The 23242-nt window shown below is 31.6% G+C and overlaps 1 protein-coding gene across 1 annotated transcript; it reads left to right on the top strand.

The window, feature by feature from the left end:
* The first annotated feature begins 1323 nt into the window (after positions 1-1323).
* Positions 1324-22574, top strand: LOC136976206 (glutamate receptor ionotropic, delta-1-like). Its single transcript, XM_067271432.1, has 8 exons — positions 1324-1338; positions 6337-6381; positions 6459-6556; positions 6650-6740; positions 6821-6979; positions 18442-18589; positions 18673-18899; positions 22311-22574. Exons 1-8 carry the CDS (start codon positions 1324-1326, stop codon positions 22572-22574), a joined length of 1047 nt encoding a protein of 348 aa, XP_067127533.1.
* Positions 22575-23242: the final 668 nt, after the last annotated feature.

Genomic DNA, 23242 nt, shown 5'->3' with positions numbered 1-23242 from the left:
CAGAGTACCGATAAAATTACTTACCTAATATTTAACTGCTTTTGTGCAGTTTCGAGAAACTCTCGATACTGTAATGGTTTCTGTTTACTAACTTGTGTTATTCCCACTGAAAGAGTATTTAATGAAAATGCGTTTAACGTAATAAAGTTATTTATTAAAGTAATCTAGATATAACTTAACCTTTTATATTGCAATTTTCCATATTTTTTCTTTACTCCGTTTTTCAACTAAAATATTTGAAATTAATATCATTATTAATATTAATTATAATTGGAATAATTGATCTCAACGGACGATTTCCATATTTTAAATATTTTCTTCTCTTTTTTCTGAATTTTGAAAATCGAAATTACATTTTTGTGTCTCATGTTATCGACATTTTACATTCATCAAACATATTTAAAAATTATATTTTATATTTTATATTTTGTGAACGTCTTATAATAATGTTCCAAGCGTCGAGATTGCATTTTAACTTAATTTCTATAGAATATGTGTATGTTCTTCAGAAGAACATAGAAGTATCTCATCGTTGAATTCATGAAAAACATATACATTCTATGTACAATATTTAAGTCTGGCTATCAAAAACATATAGAAGTACAAGATTTGAATATTGATTAATTAATACGTAGCAGAAAAATATAATATTTATGTAAATATTCCCGTGAGCGGGAATATGATTATAGAGCAAACACGTGAAACTCATTATTTTTCAAAAAAATCATTATACTAAATTTTATTTATTCACTTTATTGTTTTATTTTAATTCAAAATTATAAGCATTATAAGATTATATACAATTGTAAGCAAGATTCTATACAGTTGTTTCTTTCGGTTTATAAAATAAATTATACTTTCGTATATTATTATCGCATTATATATAATGTAAACGTATATAATAACCGATAATCCCACAGAGGTGTTTACGATGCGCATCATGTTCTATACAATTAATAATGTTGTTATTTTAAATATAAAAAAATGTTTTTATTCATACAAATGATGAAAACAGGAAATAAATTTTATTCGTATTTGTAATAGTATCATGGTACCAAACATCTGTAAAAAAACGAAGAAATTTTATTTCTTCCTTTTTATAGCTTTTGAGTATTCTTCCGTTTGTAAAATATGTATTTTTCTTTCTCGTTTTCGTAACAATATATTTTTCTACTTTTTAGTTTTATTTCCTACACTCTCTGTTACTAATTTGTCTGCAATGAAAAAGAAAATTGTAGACCTATGAATTCCCTCTGTTGACTGTCCGTGTTTTTGTTTATGTGCTTTTTCTTACTCTCTAGAACACAGTTGCGTAGATGAACCATGAGATTAGAGACAGTAAGATCAACGGCACAAATCCCAGTTTAACTGTATTCTACGACCTTCCCGACACGAACCGGAAGTGATGCTATTTCAGTTCAAATAAATGAACTCCACAACTTTATAGCCAATAGAAAAGTATGATGTACCTGTACAGGGGCAAGACATTACTAATTTGATGCGTAGGGCATATATTTTCAATTAAAAAGTATTAAAAATATGATTAAAAATTGCATCCGGCATTGTGACGATGTCACCATAAACAATTTCTCGTAGCAATTTAAATTCGTTTGTCTTTTATGCTCTTCACTTTGTTCTAGAAAATGACTTTTGAATACATTATTTTATATTCATCATAGTAATCAGCATATAACTTTTAAAATATTAATATAAATTTTTTATGCCGTGCGAGGGTCCTAGGCCTTCGTCTACCCACATTTCAAAGATTCTCAGAACCTAGTAATGCCACTGTATAGTAAAAGTGGATAAACAATACACAGTAGACTGTGTTTATGATTAAATTATGAAAAAATAAAACATTTTTATTCAGAAATATTGATTTCCGTTACTTAATTAACTTTACTTTTCTAATAAAGAATACAACCAAATTTAATTTTCCCAACAATATGAAATATGAAAAGATTGCTACCTTTTATATTCACATTCAAATAATTATTTTCTTACATTTGGGCTGTATTATTGTTTCATTTATTTCTCAATTTTATTGTTAAAAGTTATTTTTACGTTAATAATTAGAAAACAACAGTCTGATTGGATATATTTGAAAACTTTATTTGTGAAAAATACAATAGTGTTGTAAGAAAATTTACATTACTTTTCAGTACATTTAATAATTAAATTTTTATTCGTGGGGCGTATTTGACAACTTGATTTATTTTCTTCATAGTTATTAAAAGTACCAATTAAGCAGACGATTAATAAATATTCATTAAATTTGTTAAATTAAATTGAGTAAATCCAATATAGTTTTTACTTATTTAATTATCGTAAAATCATTAACGTCAAACCAACATGTACGCTTTTAGTTTTAATGAATGTTTGTTTTAAAATCTATCGAAAAAAACGGGAACAAAGTCTGTTTATCGAATACTTTGTAGTGTCCATGCCGAGACAGAGCATTCAAATAAATTATACATCATTCTTAATAAGGACGTTGTCTTACATATCACCTTTCGTCATACATCTTTTTAGGAAATTTACTTTTCTGATGTACAAGATATTTGTCTTTGTTAAAAGCATTCAAAAAAGTAAAATTAAATCTAAATTATTTTTACTGTGACATGGTCACAATGCCAGGCTGCAATTTTTAATCATAGTTTTAAATTTATTTAATTTATAATATATGCTATTCACATAATTAATACTCTAATCAGATACATCATATTTTTCTTTAAAAATACTGTCGTGTTGTTAATTTATTTAACACATTACGGAAAAAATTTTATTTAAACTAACGTGATATATGCTTTGCATCTATTCTTTGCATACAAGTAATTGGGCCCTACTCTTCTAAGGTTTTAAAATCTAGTAACGAATGTCATCTGTGACTTTGTTCTCGAGATTACGGACAGACACCGGATGGTCAGCGTACAACAGTAGAATTTATAGATCTTCAATTTTTCCAAATTGGAGCCCAAAAACATTCGGATAGTTCAAAGTCGTGTTCGATCAGTCCATTCGCAGTTCGATTATTCACGTATAATTTGTAAAACCGAACCTTAAAAATGACATTTGTGCGAAGGAATTTTTTACTAAGTGTAATATGATGGAAGATTTAGAATGAAATGAGATTTCAGCGGGCTACGAGACAATGACTTCGAATTTCATTGTTCTCTTATTTGGAATTATCCGAATAAAAATATATAGAAAATTCCATTTTCTTGGTCCGAAATTACAACCGTACATTGAGAATTTTCGATATGGAAAAACGAGGGTTAACTTTACATGCATTTTAAGAAGAATTCATGTCAGATAGACTAAGATACACTAATTTCTAAATAATCGTGATTTAGAAAGAGACATATGCAAAGTCAATGAAGATATGTATGAAAGATGCTCCAAATGGGCACAGTTTGTAAATTTTACTGCAGAATATTTATACAGCGAATTTTATTAGAATTTATATCGAATTTTATATATTTTTATTTATGTTTATATCCTATTTTAAATGAAAGAAAAAACAAAAAGAATAACATAAAACAGCTAAGTTTTACTCAACTTAAATAAATGTTTGCCGTTTTATATTAACTTGGTAGCAGAATGAATCACTTCCGGGTCGCACATCTTTAGACTCCTATTCCGTTCGCTTACTCCGAGGTCTCGTATGCAAAGTCTCGTGGATATTGTGCTCCAATTATTTGAACACACCTGCCACAAGTTCACAAATCTGATCTATACTATTCTATTAAGACCCCATCACGCGTCTACTTACATTGGAAGCGTGTTTGAACCAACAATCGGTATGATTAAAAATAAACACTTTTATTACCGCAAGACAGAAAGAGTAAAAACAAAAAGAAAATATTTTCGTTCATTTCCTCTATCATTAATTGTTTTAATTAAATTTTTCTTAGTTACCTGAAACAAAGTTTCTGAAGTGCGTATGTTGAATTTTACTTACAATTTTTTTGAAGATATAAAACTGATATATAAACTATTGACTAGTAGAATACGACAGTATCCGATATACATACCAGACTGTTGCGAATTAATTACAGTCAATAAGCAATGTTGATAGGAAAAGTAGTGTATAATATTTACTGAATGAACTTAATGAAAGGTTCAACTTTAGCAAATCCATAAATTTAGTACAAGTTATTGGGTAAAAGTAATTAGTTAGAACTAAACATTTGTAAACACATTAGAATAAAATAGTTTTTGATTGCTAAAATACCTCAAACGAAAAGAGAACTATTAATTAATTAATATCACAAGTACCAACAAATAAGAAATAATGTAACAAATACAAAAAAAGCACTGTTATTATAACATTTTAATTTATTACTTTAATATAAAATAATAACTACGTTATTTATATTTTTTATAGCAACAGTTAATTTAAAACTGTTAAATCAATAACGCTTGAATAAATAAAGTTTGAATTAATTATAAGTAAGGACTGTTTACAAGAAATGCATTTTTACTGATGTTATTTATTATTTTCATCAGAATTTTTCATCGGTCAACTGAAATTCCCTGATGCGTTCTTGGTTTTTATATTATACTATAGTTTTACATAATATTACTTATTTATTTCATTGGTTGAAACTGACAGCCATAACATAACATTTAAATGAAGAGAAACAAAAGATGGCAACAGGAAAAATTTGATAAAATTTCTTCTGTCTTGTTTCTGTTCTTAAAATATATTTAATAATTTATTAGCATAATTTATATTTAAAAACATACGTGCTCTATAGAATTGGTAATTAAATTCAATAAGAATTGATTTTAACGTAACACATGGTATACAATTAATTTTAAATACTAAATCTGGTCGTTACATGCAACAAACATAAACACGTCACGAATAAGTCCAGAGACAAATCTAATTTTATATTCTGCATTACTGCGTTATATCTTCATCAGGGGAAATTACATATTTAGAAGACGCTAGAAGTTAAGCGGAGTATCAAGGTATGAAATTAATTTCTATATTTATATAGCATTTTATATGTATAAAAATATTTTATACATAATTATATACGTAGTAACTCGGGGAAGATGGTTATACTTTCGTTTGCATGAGACTACGTCTCCCAGATTTATATTTTACAAATCATGACTCGGAACATCAGATGACTTGGACCTTGGGTGCCATAAAGGTGGATATTATTTTTATTTATATTTACCCATGGAGAGAAATTATCCAAATACAGGTACAAATTACTATTTACCCGAACATATGGGGAAGATGAATCAAAGAAAATGAAAAAATTATTTATAAATTGCTTATTATGTAAACTATATTAGGTTACAAATATGTAGCTTATTTATATCAAAAATATAAACAAATTAATTAACTAATTATTCCACAATTCGGAATACTCATCTGGATCAATTGTAACTATTGGGCTATCATCACTAGGGTGAATTTCGTCGCATTTGAGGCAGAAGGTTAAAAACTTGATGTAGGTCTCATGCATCCATCTTCAGCAACTTACACGTTTTCTTCAGTCGCAAGACCTGCCACGTTTAGCGTAGTAGTAGCTGTAAAAGATGCAATAGTAATCAGCATTGTTGAAAAAGGTTGATGTATTTTTACTACTCGACTACCTTTGAGGAATTCGTTTCTCTGTTCTTTTCCGGGGTTTATTCGTTTGGTTTTCCTTTTTTTGTAAATATCTTTAAAATTAAGTTTTGTGTGGTGTTTGTCATTATGTTTTCTGATAAAAGCTCTGTAATTTTTTGATAACTTTTAAAAGTTTGAATAATGTAGCTATTTGCATAAACAGCATAACCCAAACTTATCTTCATTTGAAGCATCAAAAAACTTATAAAAAAATAATTTTCTCTCGAGTCTATTCTTTAATCCTTTTTACAGTCCAACTCAGAAGTTCATAAAATGGAGAATGTATATTTTTACTACTTTACTGTTTTACCAGTACCTCAGTTTATTATTGTGTTATTGTATCAGCACAATCCCTTTTTATGTAAAATTTTTTTTATCGTGTGGTTAATCTTTTGATGTTCAAAACATCTAATCGACATTTTAAATGTAAGTCTACAGCCTTTTTTCATTCCTGTCAATTACGGTATTTTTAAAAATTGTTAACTTCCTATTAATTTTGTAACAAAAAAGCTGATGAGGGACTCCACGTCCGAAATGCATTCTGAAAGTAAAATAGTGTTTTTCTAAATCTAATTTGATGTCGTGTGGTGGTGTAATAAGTCTAGCGGTAAAGTAAAGCCAATCTCAGTGTTCACAAGCCATTAAGAAAACTAGAAAGAAGCGTATCATAATATTCATTTTTATCACACTTTTTTTAATTTCAGAAGGAAATGGAATCGAATTACGTTTGGAAAATTGCTGGAGTCGAGGTAAGTTTATTTATTTTTTAATATTTTGTAGAAATATACTATTTAGTTGAAGTTATGTTGATTACTCGATTATTTAGGAGCCTGTGTGGATAAACGTGAATCAATCTAACAATCAAATAATTCGAGCACTTCGGTTTTATGTATTTAAAATGCTTCAGGAAAAATTAAAATTTAGGTAAAATTAAACGAATTTAATACTTTTATAAAAATGAGACTGTAGAACTGATTATCGATTTAATAAAATTACGAAAAATTGTAATTTTTGTAGGTATGAAGTCATTCAACCCATGCCAAAAACAGTTCTACAAAGACATTCAAATGGAAGTTATTATGGAATGATAGCACAGATAATTAATAAGGTATTTCTAGTTAACGATTTTTTATACTTATAAATATTCACGTTCCATGAATCTGCATATTGTAATTATTTCTCTGATAGGAAGCAGACATGTCTGCTGTTCCTCTGTATATGGATAAAGATGTCTTTGACTTGGCTGCTTATTCTGCAATCACTCATATGACACCGATAAATTTTATAATTAAAGAACAGAAATTGAAGCCGAATTGGAAAACTATTTTTAGACCATTTACATTCGAGGTAAACGATAATACAATTTTATAATGACGTACTGTATAATAATAATTATTATTATTATTATTTTTACATCTTCATCCAGAATATGTTTCGAAATTTCAGTTTATATAGTGTAGATTCTTAAGTTTTGAGCTATATCTTATTTATAAAAATACACCAGTAATATTACACAATTCGTTCAAATTTTGATGTATCAGTTGCTCGGTGAAATTTATTACAGAGGTTGCAGCCAACGTTTTCAACGCGAAAACGTGTACGTCGGACGTTCAGCGCCGCCTTCCTGTAAGCCTCGAAGTTTGACAATGGCGTTAAGAAAGTCAGTGGAATCATGCTCGACGTTTCAAATTCCATTGTCAAACTTCTAGGCTTACAGGAAGGCGGCGCTGAACGTCCAACGTACACGTTTCCGCGTTGAAAACATCGGCCGCGACCCTTCTATTTAATTTGCCATAATTGTCTTCAAGATTTTTACAAATTTGTGCAAGCACACAAAAGAATAAGTTTTATGAATTATCAAGAAACTTGTCTAATTTCAGAAATTTTAAAATATCTGAAATAGACAAGCGATATGACATAATAGCAAATCATTTTGGGACATTGATACATAAAATCTCATTTTACATATTTAATATAGTTTTCGATAAACAAAAGTTAAAATCTATAATTTTACGAAAAAATTCCTAATTTAGTTTATCTGAAAATTCGAAAATGAAATTTTCGCTTAATTTAATTTTTTGTCTCATAAAATTTAATTGAAAGAAGTCTGTAAAAAGTCAAATAGTATTTTCTTTTGCTGGTAAGGACGAATTTTTTTTTCGATCGATTGACATATATTGAATTATGACTTTATAAGAAAAAATATACGAAATTATTTAAACTAGTTAAGTAACGCTGTATCAGCGTGTAGTCGGGGCGTAGCTGCTCGCACCTTTATTTTCTAGATTATGACGGAAAAAAAAGAGAGAAAAAAATCATTCGTTCTCAACAATATATTTGATTTCAATTAGATCATTTACAGGTGCAAATATAAGGTCAGAATAAGCCACTAATTAATTCCTATGCCAAAGTCTCACGAAATTCTGTCTATCAGTATGGGCCTTGGACTTACAGATTGACTCGTAGCGATCTTTAGTGTAACTCTTTAAAAATACTGAGTCAGTTATTTTTTTCACTCCAGTCAATGTAGCATAGGTAAGACCGATAGCTGTCTCTTTTTTCCCTATATCTATTTTGATTTTTGGAAGAATTAATCCCTGTGATTTATGTATAGTCATCGAGTATGCTAAGGTAAGGGGAAACTGTCTACGGGATCGCAATATAATGCCATCGTTCGAAGAGCGTGTTATGGAGATTATTGTAAACAGATTATCATAGATGAAAGGTCTCTGAAACGTCTCCGTAGATGAATTCCACTAAAATAAACGGAGGAAGAGATGGAGGGCGAGCATTAGAAGCATATATAATGTAACGCATAGTTCCTAGTGAACCATTGACGAGACCTCCTTGCATCCATAAGTTGACTCTAAGCATGATTCTGGCATTAACTGAGAGATTCAAATACTTGGAGAGACCAAGAGCTGAGTCATCTTTGGACAAAGGCAGGGCAATATCTAGAGTGTTTTCAGATGCTGTATAAGCAACAGGGTACTCAGTTGACTGCAAGTAGTCTTCGTTGCTTTGTTTACTTGCTCGTTTGTTGGCTATAGCCATTTAGAACTGATGAGAGTTCATCTCTGGATAAATAGGCTCGATTTCTTGTCGTCAGAGTGTTTATATCTGTATCAGAGAAATCACCCGAAGCTTGATGTTGTAAGACATCTGTGAAGCAACTATCTGCGCTATTTTGTCTATGAGAATTACTAAGTTTAATGAACTTCTCAAAAGAATCAAATGCGAATGTAATGTAATGTAATGTTGGGACATTACGTTGTAAAAAACACTCGAGGAGAGAGGAGTATCTTTAACAGGAGGAACCTGACGAAAATCACCAAACAAATAGATAAAGAATCCACCAAACGGCTCATCTTTCTCGGGGTTTATCTCTCTCAATCTTCTTTCGATCATGTAAAGCATTCTTGCACCAATCATTGACATTTCTGGAATCTCAATCTGGGGATTCAATCTGAAATCTCTGTGCAGCTTCTTCATTTAGAGATCGAAATTTCGTACTAACGATAGGAAGACGAAGAAGAGAATGGATCGTAAAGCCATCAATATTGATCGCTGATGCTCCACGTTTTAAAAAGAAAACTTTATAAAACTTATTATTCTATAAAGATTTTTTATGTTTGTTGTTGTGTATCTAGTTAGCCATAACATTTACCTTTCAAAATTACCGTTTTAATGCTTGTCATATTTTCTGACCACTAGATGACGCTTCTACACGTGAGTGCAGGAAGCGACTAACACTTGACTTCATGCATTCCTTGACAACATTATAACTTTAGAATGAGTTGTCCGATGTTGATGAAATTTTCTAGGACGATTCATCATCACTCAAGGATGAACTGGTTAAAATTTCAACTCTCAAAAATGAGCCATACTAAAGAAAAACGCGATCTTCTTTTTGACCCCTATCTCCAGTTCTACAAAAACGGATCATTTTTGAGAGTTGAAAATTTAAACAATTCATCCTTGAGTAATGATAAGTCGTCGTAGAAAATTTCATCAAGATCGGACAAATCATTCCAGAATTATAATGTTGATAAAGAATGCATGAAGTCAAGTATAGTCGTCACTTCGTTCTGACAATCACTTCGTTCTGACAATTATTATTATTATTATTTTGGGTTGTGTAAGTTATACTCGACTGACACTGGTGGCTGTGTTCTATACCAGACCAAAGGTATAGTAACCAAAACAAAAATTAAAAAACTGTTAGTGTGTGTGTCTGTATTTAAGAATTTCTTAACAATGTTATATCTATTCAATATATTGGCCATCTTAGGATAATGTATGTGTTTATATTCAATTGTAATGTTTCTAGGCTTCAGTGTAGTACAGGAAACCTGTACAGGAGAGAATGAGAGGTACAATAAGTACCTTATCCATCCTCCACGGATGCCTTATTTTTTGGGCGAGTTCCGTACACTTACTGATTTTTTCAGTGCTGTGTTTTGTATATTGTGATTGTTTGAAACAGATATATCTATAATGTATGTTGTGAGAACCGGGGGGAAAGAGCGGCAAGCTTCTTTCTCCCTCTTACCGGCGCGGACGTGCGAGGTCAATCTCTATGTCAACGGATGGCGATAATTCGAGTGGAGGGCTGAAGTGAGGGTACGGGAAGCCAGGAATAAAGTGTCCAGGTTGTCCGTAGTCAACGAAGAGACAGGTTGAACAAAACAATACACATTTATTAGATCTAAACTAAGGATTACAAGTGGGATAAATCTGAATATCTAAAACTATACAAAGATACAACCCGTGCGACAATCTAAAAGTCTATTAAATCTATCCGTTAACTTATGGAGAGAGAGAGAGAGAGAGAGAGAGAGCTTACAAATGAAGTTAGTACCTCTGATAATTGATCCAACTTATGCGGGGATGGTGAGATTCCCGGGATCTAGGAGTTCGTGGAGGCAAGTGGCTGGACATCTGGCCAGAGGTGATCGTGGATGAACTGGTCCTCAGTCTATGGCCCTTGATATCTGTCCTCGTGTATGGCGGGCTACAGTATTTGGTGGATATCCGCTGTTGATGTCCGCCAGGAGGTTGTGATCGGATCCCTTTTTATATTTGTCTGAACGGATGCTGATTCATACATCAGGTGATGAGTGCACGTATGACTAAGAATTGTTGATGTCATCTGTCACGAATCGAAGTTTCTAGTTCGCCACGACCGGATGGAAGGGTCTGGAGGTTAAGCTTTTTGTTGGGACTTATATGATGATTGTTGCTCTTTTTGTAAATAATCGGTTCAGTCATAGGCGAAAAAGTTTAGTTCGAACCTCTAAGCAAGGTGACTCTTTCGCTACTCTCTATCGAGGGACTTGGTTATCTATCTGTGATTGGGCCAGGAGGATGTCCTCCGAAGGTGGACACATATAGATAAAACCTCGGTGGAAGGGGAGGAACTTTCCGGGACACTGGGACGTCGTTTTTGTAAGAGGAGACGATCACCTCATATCTACTTCCTAGTACGGAGGGAAAACAATAAAATGGTTCTCGTCACCCCTCCGAAGAAATAATTGGTGTGAAAAAAAGGAAATTAATTAACATCGAAGTGTTAAAAGTTTAATTTGCGCGGGAAATCTCAGAATGTGATATCATTGTGTTTATCAATAAGTGTGATGTCTGGTCTGTTGTGGTATATTGTTTTATCTGTGATTATGGCTCTGTCGTAGTACATTTTGTACATGTAGTTTTCAAACACTGTCTGTGGGATATATTTGTAGTATGGTTCATGGATGTCTAATAAGTTGTGTTTCTTTGCAAGCTCTTGGTGTATTATATTTGCTACTGGATTGTGTGTATGTAAATAATCTGTCTGTGCCAAGAGCCTGCAACCAGAGGTGATGTGTTATATAGTTTCTGGCATGATGTGACATTTTCTGCATGTATCATTTGTGAGTGTTGTATCTTTGAGTATGTGTTTTCTGTAGTTTTTATTATTTATGACCTGATCCTGTATGGCAATCATGAATCCTTCCGTCTCCCAAAGAGGCATCCCAGAGCTAACCAGCTGTTTGACGCAGTTTTGTCAACAAAATCCTGGGCCAGATCATAAGGATGCCTGCCATGGAGTGCCTTTCGAGCCCACGATTGCTTAATGGTGTCTATGCTTTTTATATGTTGTGTTGTGTCCATATAATGTGAGTGTAAGTTTAATGGTGTGTTATTTGAGTCTGCTAGAGTTACTGCTTTATGTAATTGTGATGTTTCTTGTTTTTTGTAGAAAAACTCTTGCAGTGACTGTATTTGTTTGTAGTGAAGGTTAACTATGTCAATCAGGCCACGTCCACAATCTTTACGTAGAAGGGTTAGTCTTTCTATGGCGGATTTAGAGTGATGTTGTTTATACTTACTAAGTGTTGTTCTTGTTATCGTTTGGAGTTGCTCAAGATCTGTGTGAGTCCAATGTATAACTCTAAAGAATATGTGAGTACTGGGATGACATATGTGTTTGTTGCTTTAACTGTGTACACAGTTTTGCATTTAACTGTGTTCTAAGAATAGTGTTTAACCTACTTTGGTATTCTTTAATTAATCTTTGCTTTATTTGTGCATGTTCTGTTAGTTTGGCCTGTTGGAATCCTAAATATTTGTAGAACTCGCCCTCTTCCGTGGATTCAATAACGTTCCATTTCCAAGTGCAAAATCTTCTTTCTTCAAGATTCCTTTCTCTATGTGAAGTGTTTTGCATTTGTCTAGGCAAAACTCCATTTGTATGTCCTTGGTGTATGAACGTGTGATTTGTAGGAGTTGATAAAGTTGTGTTTGTGTGGATGCATAAAGTTTTATGTCATCCATGTACATAAGATGTGACAGTGTGAACTGTTGTTTTTTTCATTTCTGATAATGTAACCTTATTTTGTGTTGTCTAACATGTTGGATAAACGATTCAGGGCTAAGCGGAATCAGAGAGAACTCAACGAATCTCCTTGAAAAATTCCTTGTTTAAAGAATATTTAGTTTTTTTTTTGTATGGAAGTGTTATGAATTCTGAGATGTAGTTTTGTTCTCCAGTGCTGCAAAGTGTTTTAGAAGAATGCAATGAGTGATGGATGTATTCTGTACATGTGTAGAATATGCAGTAGTGAACTGTGTGGAACGCTGTCGAATGCTTTTCTGTAGTCTCTATATGCCGTGTGTATGTTTCTGTGTTGTTTGTGTGCTTGCTGTAGAATGACTGCATCAATGAGTAACTGTTCTTTGCATCCGCTGTGATTTCTACGACAACTTTTTTGTTGTTCTGTAAGAATGTTGTCTCCTTAAACATGTTTGTGTATTTTGTTTGCGATACAAGTTATAAATAATTTGTAGTCTGTTGGAAAACATGTAATTGGTCTATGGTATTGTTTTTAGATTCCATGTAGGTGATGCCCTGAGTAAGAAAATTTGGCATGTCTCGTGGATCGATGAAGATGTGTGTTAGGTGTTTAGCTAGTTCGTGGTGCCGTGATGTGGACTTTTTGTACCAGAAATTGTGAATATTGTCTATTACAACATCACCCATGTCTATACCAGGTGTCTTCAGATGTGTGTTCTGTTATCAGTATATTGGACATCGTGTATGTTTATTTCAGCACAGGGCATAGTTGATATGTTGCACAAGTTTCTGTTCTCCTCCTCGATCCAGCTTGCATCAGCATTATGTATGACAGCACTGGACCAAAGAAAGAACCAGAAAGTTGTGAGTGCTTCTTCTGTCGGTGTGCCACTGTGCTGTGAATCTGTGTTTGTTTTGGTAGTGATTTGTCTGTAGAAGAGTTTTTCATTTTGAATAATATATTTTGTGGTTTTCGTAGAGAACATGTTTTGTATCGCTTGAGTCTACATGCCTTGGGTGCAAGTTTTTGTTTTAGAGTATTCTGTATTGTGTGTTGTGATGTTTATTTTTGTGTGGGTTTTGGTTTTCATGAAAATATTTTTGAGTTGTTTCTTTAATTTGGGTGTTATGTTGTTTTTAGGTTTTGTGTCAGTCTGCCTAATTTCTGTCTAATGTCGTTTATTTGCGTTTCTATTTTTCTCTGCCAGACAGGCTTGTGATAGTATTGTGTTTTATATGTATCTGTCTGCGATTGTATTTTCAGTTCCTGATGTGTCACTACTGTGACTGCCCAGCATAAACTAATGTAACAATGTGTAAGAGTGTACAAATTAAATCAATTAGTGTGGTAGTGAGTGTTTACATAATTTAGTGTTTTTCCTACTTCCTTTGTAGTGTTGATTTTTGGTATTTGTGGTCTTTGTGTGAGATCTATACCTGTATATTTAGTGAGTGTTTCCTCAAATATAAGTGAGAGCATATTAACTAAATTTATGTGTATGTTATGAGTGATAGATGAAAAAGTGTCTGTAGTGTCATTAGTGGTAGTTGTATGTGTGCTATAATCAATGCTTGTTGCTGGATTATCCTGACAGGTTACGTGATCATTATTAATGTTAAATGTTTCTGTCTGTTGATGTATTTGATCAACAACCTGTTGTTTGATAATTTCAGTGTTGTTTGTCGGATAAGTTTTTGCGCATAATTGTTTTTTTCGATCAACAGCCCTTTGTTCTGTGACAGGGAGGCGAGGATATTGTTGTGTGGATCTGTGGTGTAATTGTTGTTTGTACGCTGTAATTGTTGTCATGTTTGTTTCAAGCCTTGTGGTGGTGTAGTAAGTACGGATGATAAACTCGTTCATTTTTATTGTCCATTTCATCCGTTAGCGTGGTTTTTCAGCCATTGTGGTCTGTGGATGCATTGCCACAGAAATACCAAGGCTAGGTTGGTTCTTCATGTCTATTGGGTGCATTGCAGTAGCCATGCTGGGGCCGGTGCTGCTTTCGCCACCGGTAACCAAGGGACAATATAGTTTATTTTTCGAACGTGAGCCTCTGCTTATCCCACGACGCAAACCTTGTTAACCCGGGCAACGTCCAAGCCGGTATCATATTTAGATCTGGTTACTACCATGATAAATTTCTCCACAGAATGCGGGTGTGGTCACTCTTAGCTTCATTTCTCCCCATAGATCTTACTGGCAAGGGTGTCCCTACCAGGAGCTTGTGCTCCAGCTTGCATTGCTCTATGAACCAGTAAAATTACTGGGCTTTCTCACCTCGACTAGGTGGTGACCACGGGAGAGTTATTATTAGTATTATTACCATCATTAGTTTTGTAATAAGTATAATGTATCTATAAAGAGTTACAATAAATAAGGAACAAGTCCTATTTTTATAATAATGAGTACAATAATCATCATGTCAGTTACAATGTTTTAACAGTTTGTAACAATTTATACAAAATTTTTTTAGTTACAATGAATATAACTAGAAATTACATACAGTAATTATTTTTTAATGTGTCAATACATTTATCAATTCTTTTATTATTTTTACTAGAAAGGTTTAGAAAAGACATTTTTACAAACGTTGAATGTGAGGGTTTTTTATATATTATCTGTGCGATTTCATTTTTATCTTTTGTGACATTTTTGTTTACGAAAATCGTCCTTTAATACTTCAATGTTTTTACTATATTCACTGTCGATTTCTCAAGCATTTATTAAAATATTACATTTATAGTAATGTAGACTGTAAAGCTTTTTCATCGTAACAATTATTAGGCAATTCTGTTGAAAATCTGTGAATATTTATTTTTCTTTGTTGATTTAATTATGTAGTTATCATTACAAAAAGTTTCTATTCTAAGACTTTTTTACATTAAAATTACATTCGTATGTATTATTTTGTGGTAATTTTAATTATGCTGCTTTATTGCAAGCTGTTATATTCACGAATACGTTTTACTACAAATATTAAGTATTAAGTGAGTATTTGAAGTTTTTTCTTTTGCCTAATATTAGATTTTCATAATGTGGTAATAATGAGGAAATCAAATAATGTGTAAGAATTAAAATAAAAACTGAAATGACTGAACGATATTAAATGTTTGACATTATCTAAAATAAGTTTTTATCACAGAATAGAGAGAGAGTTATTTTCTTCTTAAAATTATGTTGTTACTACATGATATTTACTATTAAATTTGTATTGTTGACAAGTTAACAGTTGTATATTCAATAAAAACCTTTTATATTTTACATGATGGATTGTTTTTACCACTGATTCTTCAATTTTTTTAGCCCTTCTTTTATTTTGATTTATAAAAATATAAGAATATATTTTTGGTTTTAATGAAAAAAATTCAATTATTGGTTTTGATGAAGTTTCATTTTTAGAATATCCGTAATTTATTTTTATTCGCTTGGCTACATCATAACTTATGAGTTTTTAAATAGTTGCTAAAATCAAAAATATTTTTTTTCCACCGCATAGATTCCATTTTAAAGCAAATTTTGGTAACATTTGTAATGGTTATAGAATATGCTAGATCTACATTATAATATTGCAAAGTTAATTTTTTTTAAATTTTACAAATTAATTTGTTATGATTGTAATCGTGTTCTGTTATATTTTTTTCTTTATACGAGGGCTATTTTTTAAATAAGGTCCGTTTTTTAATAAGAAGAAAAATACTGTAAATATCGTTAAAATATATTTTTTTTCATATTCTACATACTTTTATCTACTTTTCTACATAATTTCCATTTTGTTTAAACATTTGTCATACCGCTCAACAATTTTTTGAATTCCGACTTCAAAGAAATCTGCCGCCTGTCAAGAAGCCCAATCCACGGCTGCAGTTTTCACTTCTTCGTCGTTGAAATGTTGACCATCAAGGAACTTCTTTAAGTATCGAAACAAGTGAAAATCACTGGGTGCAAGGTCTGGACTGTGTGGATGATCGTATCGAGTCAAAACAATAAAGCACTGCCCAATCTTTTTGTTTTGTGATCGTCAGAAAGCAGTCTTGGAACGCACCGAGAAAACAATTTTCGATAATTCAGTTTTCTCCGAAACAATGGTATACAAAACTGATCTTGAAATCTGTGGAAATTCAATTGATAACGTTGAAATCGTGAATCGTCGGTTCTCTCGAATTTTGTTATCCACATCACGAATCAAATCTTCAGAAATCAGAGAAGGTCGTCCAGGGAATGGCTCATCATGCACATTAACTCGCCCATCCTTGAACATTCTTACCCATTTTCGAACTTTACTGTCACTCATAGCATTATCACCGTAAACTTCACAAATCTGACGGTGAATTTCCGCTGCTACCAAGTTTCTTGCATTCAAGAATCGAATAACAGATCGTATCTCACAGTCGCGGGAGACTCAATTTTCTTAAACATTTTAAACTTCTACAGCTCAGCGTACAGACAGACGATATGGCTGCAAATGGCGTCAAAACGTGCGCCAAGCTTGCTCGGAGCAGAAGCGCATGCATACTGCCGTGATTGCGCATTATTCTCACTTTCATTCACAAACGGACCTTATTTAAAAAATAGCCCTCGTAATTCATTATAAAAACAAATGTTTTGTGATAAACATGTTTTTATAATGTATTTTTATATTTTAAGAAAACATAGAAAAATTCGTTTTTTTTTAAAAATAATTTTGTATTTTCTTTATTGTAAAAGTATTGAGTTACAATAACTAAATTATAATTTGCGTTTTTGTAAATTTTCAGTTAAAGTAAATAGGAAAAAAATTAAAGTTGAAAATTGTCAATAAATCTAATACAGTATAATGTAATTTTTTCAAAATTTACAGGAATAGTACGAATTCTTAGAAATCGCTTTAGTGGTATTTGCTTTAAATTTAAATGCGAATCGTTAGCATGAAATTTCCTGTTTTACATAATTCTTAATTCTGTTTAAAGTTGGTAATGTGAGACCGCAGACTTTAGCTGGAAAATTTGTGTAAATGAAAGAAAACTCATTTTTTTCGTTGTAAAATTATTGTGAACAATCACCGATAGAAAAAACTCTTCGCCGAGAAACGGAGCAGAGGTCTCCCGTAACTATCAACAGTTAGGTGGAAAAGTTGACACTTAGCTGTCAAGAATTCGCAAGTCATTGTCAACAACCGATTGTTTCCCCCTAACACTGTAAAAGCTAGCGCCACCAGAAACGTAGCGCGCTCGTATAGAAAGTTATTATTGTACTTGTGTCTGTCTCCATGCGCAGGAACGAAGTCCCGTCGGAGATGACCTACAGCAACTCTCCCACATTTTCGGCGACCGACATACGTCGAATTATATCGTTCAATTTCATCCCAAGAGGTATTTTGTTAGGACCTTTGTGAACTCTCTCTCCCGCAACGGCAATAGGCTTAGCTCATAGCCACCTGTTTGTTTACAACTTGTAGAGCTTTATATCTACTTGCATATAACCGCATAGTATCGTAGAATCGTTTGTAATCGCCTTGTATGTTATTCTAGTTTTTCAATAAATGTTTTATTTGTTCACCTGTCTCCTGTCAATGCAAGACGCCTGTCGACTTACCGACGCACCTCCCCACTCAGTTTTTTGCCATCCTAGCCATCCGAAACGACAACGAGATCGGGTTTTGCCGACCCGAGCAGTGTAAGTGGTCAGCGAGGATAAATCCCTGACCCTCTGCTTATCTCACAGTAAGATCCTATTTTAATTTTTAAAAGAATATTGGAACAATGACAAATATTCCTGAGTCTGCTGAAAATAAAATACTTCATTTATAGAAATGAGTAATTACAATTTCTTAGTCAAAGTACACAATTATACAATATGGCTTTCATTGATGACTACTGTGCATTAGAACTTAATTACTGTAATTATTGAATAATATTATGTTAGGCAAATTATTTCGAATATATTCTTACAGATTTGGTTTATATATATATATACTTTAAAAATATATTCCAGGTATGGTTGACAATCTTAATATCGATTATATTAACTGGGACTATTTTGTCTCATATTATGAAGAGAGCAAATTACTTACATGGATCGATGAAATATTGGTCAGTAAAGAAAAGCATTTGGTTTTTGTTTTCAAATATCACTCTACAAGGTAAATTTTATTTTTTTTTTACTTTTTAAGCTATAAAGTTAATTTTAGAACAGAAACATACATTTCTATTTTGAAATTTTTAGGAATTAATTTAGATCGCATTGTTCAAGTTTCAACAAGGATTATAATCGGTGTTTGGCTGATTACAGTAGTGGTCGTGGGATATGGCTACAGTGGAATTCTGATATCTTTCTTAACTGCGCCGAATTACGAATGGACACCAAGAAATTACCATGAATTAGCTTCTGCAGTAGAAAGTGGCGACTTCTCCTGTGGTATAAATATTCATGCGAAAAACTTGCATTTTAAGGTAATAAGACGGTTTCGGATTAATGTGTAATAGTATTAAGTATGATTAAAGTAGTATAAACCTTATACTACTTTAATCAGTTATTTTTCATGAAAAGTATTCTTCATACTATAAAAGCTTTAATATTTCTGATTTCCACTTTTGTTCGATATTATCAGACTATCCACAAAATTTATTTTATTTAAACATGAGAATATTCTTAAATTAAAGATAATTGATGAAGAAAACTAAACTTTTTATTGTGGAAATATGATATTTTTAAAGAATTTTTGGCACATTTGTGCAATATTTGTTTCTTAGCAATAAATTCTCAGAAAATAGCGATTTAAACTAGCATTCGACCAATTCGAAAACATTTGAAAGGAAAAAGAATGGACTTTGCCAATTTGCATATTGCTAAATTCAGAGTATTAAAATCTAGCAACGAGTTGTGTAACTTTTCCGGATTTTATGAGATTTTATTTTAAATATAACAATTTTATCATAAATCAAAATAATTAACGAAAATTGTTTGTAACACTATCTGTTATGAAATTTTCTTACCAAAATTTTATACATATTTAAATAATATAAAATAGCATATAAAATAGCAGAAGATTCTTCACATAGAGATGATTTTTGTAAAATATTGTAATCGCTAATAACAAGTAAAATCTTTCTTAAATCTGACTCCTCGCAAGATATAACAAGTTACCAGTTTCTATCTCTGCATTCCCTTACTTTTTCAAAACCAAAATGTGACTGGCTTAATGTTCTTTACATACATGCTAACATGCCAAATTTCGTTCTTTTATTTTCAACCCGTACCTAGATATAAAGGGAAATAGACAAACACACACAAAAATGAATTTTTTTTTGTAATATCAATATTACACATATAAGTTGTATTATTTTAAATGAAGATTTATACAGAAATTTATTTAAAAAATATGATTGATTACATAACAGAATATACTTTCTTTCAAATTTATATTTTTTGAAGAAATGAGTTGGAAATTTGCTAACTTTGAAAGGCTAATTACTTAAATTTCTGTCGGATAGAACTTGCTAAGAAAAAAATCTTCAACTTAATATAGTGTCAGTTTTAAATTACGAGTATTACTAAAAGTTGTTTTCATAAATAAAAAATTTTTATTTATAAAAAGATGTTTTCTTTACAAATTAATCAGTTTATTGGAAAAATAACAAAATATAATAAATTATTCTTTTGTTTTAAATAATAAGAAAAGGTCTATTACACTAATTTCTAACAAATATCATTTTGATTATTAATAAGTGATCCCAAAGTCAAATAAAATGGAGAAACATAAATTAGTATATTATTTTCTATTGAGATAGCTTTTTCAGCAAAGTTTTTACAATTTTCAAATATATTAGTTCTGGGACACTTGGCAGATAAAAATAAAATTCAATAAAAACAAACGTTTTATTTATATATTATAAAAATATTATTACTTGCATAAAGATAAAATGGCTGCTAGGACAAGGCATAGTTATTCTGACATAGATGATTTGTCTTAACAATATTTTTATATCTTTCATTCTCTGCAACTTACTAATCAGGACGACAGAAACATGGTAGTTGTCTTGAGTAAAATGTGCCTTAGTTTATGTACAGAAAGGGGATTAATGCAAACAAAATAAATAATGTCTTCAAAATTTATAAAGAGAAAAAAATGGTTATATAAGAGAAGTTTTAAATGAAAATTAGATTTTTACCTAGAATTATTCATTGACAGAAAAATTATGCACCCAGATAAAATTGTTCAATTTCTGCAAATCTCAACAGATAGGTGTATAAATTATTACAGTTGTGACCCAATTGCACATCAGATACTGGGATAGCAACTAAGACACTCTGGTGCCATTATCTTATTTAAAAAAAAGCGTGCACTTGCTGTGGTCAGATTTTAGAGCATACTTGTTTGGAGATCTTTGAATGCCATGCATATCTAATGCAGTCAAAAATATTATGTACAGCTGAAGGCACTTGAGGAAGACCACATCATCAGACTGAGAGAAGCAAGATGCCATTTTTCTGAATTGCCTGCCATCTAGGCTATTCTAACCTGACTGCAAGGTGTTGGGAGCAGTGGCTATGTGAAGGTGGACAGATTCTATATACACCACCAAGAGAGATTGTCTGATCATGAGACAAGCAAGAACAGTTTAACTTTTGTTATAGAACACTCTCTTCCCACACTTTTGGCAAGTGACTAGCAGAGACAATTTTGCATATATGGTGGCTGTTATGTGTCCTGCCATTAGCATCTCAACAGCATTCTTACTTAGTATTACAACATACATATTCAAGGAATTTTTCAATTTTTTGGTTCAGGAGGATTCAAAACATTAGGAATAAAACCCTCGGAAAATAAAATTTGACACGATTCTCACTTTTTCCCTTCTTATGTTTATATAACAGCCGGAAAACTAACAACAGATACAGAAGAGCAACAACAAAGAACAACCGCAGATGCTTTTTTAGAACGTTTTACCTTTAAAACATGTTACGTCTAAATTATCCAGGGAAAGTGAACTTAGAAAAATAAATTCGGCTTTATTGCACAATTCTGAGAAACTACAAAACCTTAATGTAGAAAGACAGCTTGGCAGAAGGAAATTCAACGAGCAGGTGCACAGGCTTTTGATAAACCTCAAAGACCAAAATGGAACTTGTTAATTAGAGACGACAGATGACTCCTCCACACTGCAAACACTGAATAATTGTCTTCATATAAAATAGATTTATTGAGATATGTGTATCTACCACGGCAAACCGTTTTTCGTGTTCTGGATGATTGTAAGGTTGATGTCTTACAGTGTTTCAGGTTTCTTCCTTAATTTCGAAAGTTTAGAGCATATTTGAAGACGAAACTTATATTAAATCAACCGTACATAGAAGCAAGCATGAAAACTGTGCAGCAATGAATCTCAAACGACATCAGGTAGAAAAAAGCCTCTTTCCGTTTTAAAACTTCTAATTATTTGTACTGTCACTTTCTTTCTTCCGATCTTCTAACTGTAATTCCTGAATCTAGGAAACTTAATGAGATAGGTGAATGCCAAAATAGAAACACTAGGGAACCCGATTACTTTTTAAAAAAACTTTCTTTGCAAATTGAAAGTAATATTATTTCAATTCAAAATTTTCACCTAAAAGAAGTTACATAAATAACCAGCAAGATTGTATTGCTAAAAAGTAAAGTATGACTATAGGAGCTGACCACTACTAATTTGAATTGGAGAACATATATCTTACATTTAGATAAAGTAATTAAAAATATGATAAAAATTTTCAGCCCGGCATTGTGACAATTTTACATTAGATATTTATTTCGTTTAGAATCTGAATTATTTAAACCGGATTCATCTATTAAATTTTAATTGAATTTAAATTAATTTTTATAGGAAAATGAAGCTGGAATCTGGAAAACTTTGAGAGATCACATTAATCGAAAAGACAATTACTTGACTGTAGCGAATTCTATCGAAAAAATAAATAAAGGTCGTTTCGCGTTAATAGAAAGTATTGGTTTGATAAACAAGATCATCAGAAAAAAACTGGATGGAAAAATAGTTATAAGTGAGGATGTGCTTACAACGTATTCTGTGGCCTATGTCCTAAGAAAGAATTTTCTGTATAAGAAAAAGATTAGTAAAATGTACGGTTAATTGAACTTATTTTGTTGATAAAAATATTACATTCTCTGTAAATTTTATTTTAAATTACTTGTTTATTAATTTAAACTTAATTGGTCAACTAGGACATATCTATTATTAGGTCTTATTACACTAAAGGCATATAAATTGCACTTGTTTATTTATTTGCAGCATACGTCGTTTGTATGAAAGTGGAATAATTGATTTCCGTAGAAGCAAAGAAGAAACAATTCCAATATATGAAAAGGACAATGTTGCACCATTAAACTGTAATGAACTCCTAGGAAGCTTTATTCTTCTCATTACTGGTTATGTATTGTCTATGATTTGCTTTGTTAGAGAAATAATCGTGAAAAAGGTAACACCGATTTCAACACTACAGTAGATATGCATTCATAAGTAGTTTGCAAGTCCTGTGCTATTACTGATAATTAAATATTCACTTTATTTATCTTTATCTTTTCACTGAAGATGTAGTACTACATATTATTTTTTATGAGTGTGAGTATTCAAATTAAGGAAAATAAATTTCGGCAGCATATTATTAATTTTTAGTAATTTGTACAGAAAATTATACCGAATAATACTAGAAGGTAAAATAAGGTGGAAGAATGAGCCAATGCAGATATAGGCTGCATTGCACGAAGTTATGTGCTGTAACTTAATAATAAATACTGCTA

The sequence above is a fragment of the Centruroides vittatus genome, unplaced genomic scaffold, assembly GCF_030686945.1.
Source record: "Centruroides vittatus isolate TY-2023 unplaced genomic scaffold, ASM3068694v2 contig_397, whole genome shotgun sequence".
Taxonomy (NCBI): domain Eukaryota; kingdom Metazoa; phylum Arthropoda; class Arachnida; order Scorpiones; family Buthidae; genus Centruroides; species Centruroides vittatus.
This window is presented reverse-complemented; position numbering and strand designations above follow the sequence as displayed.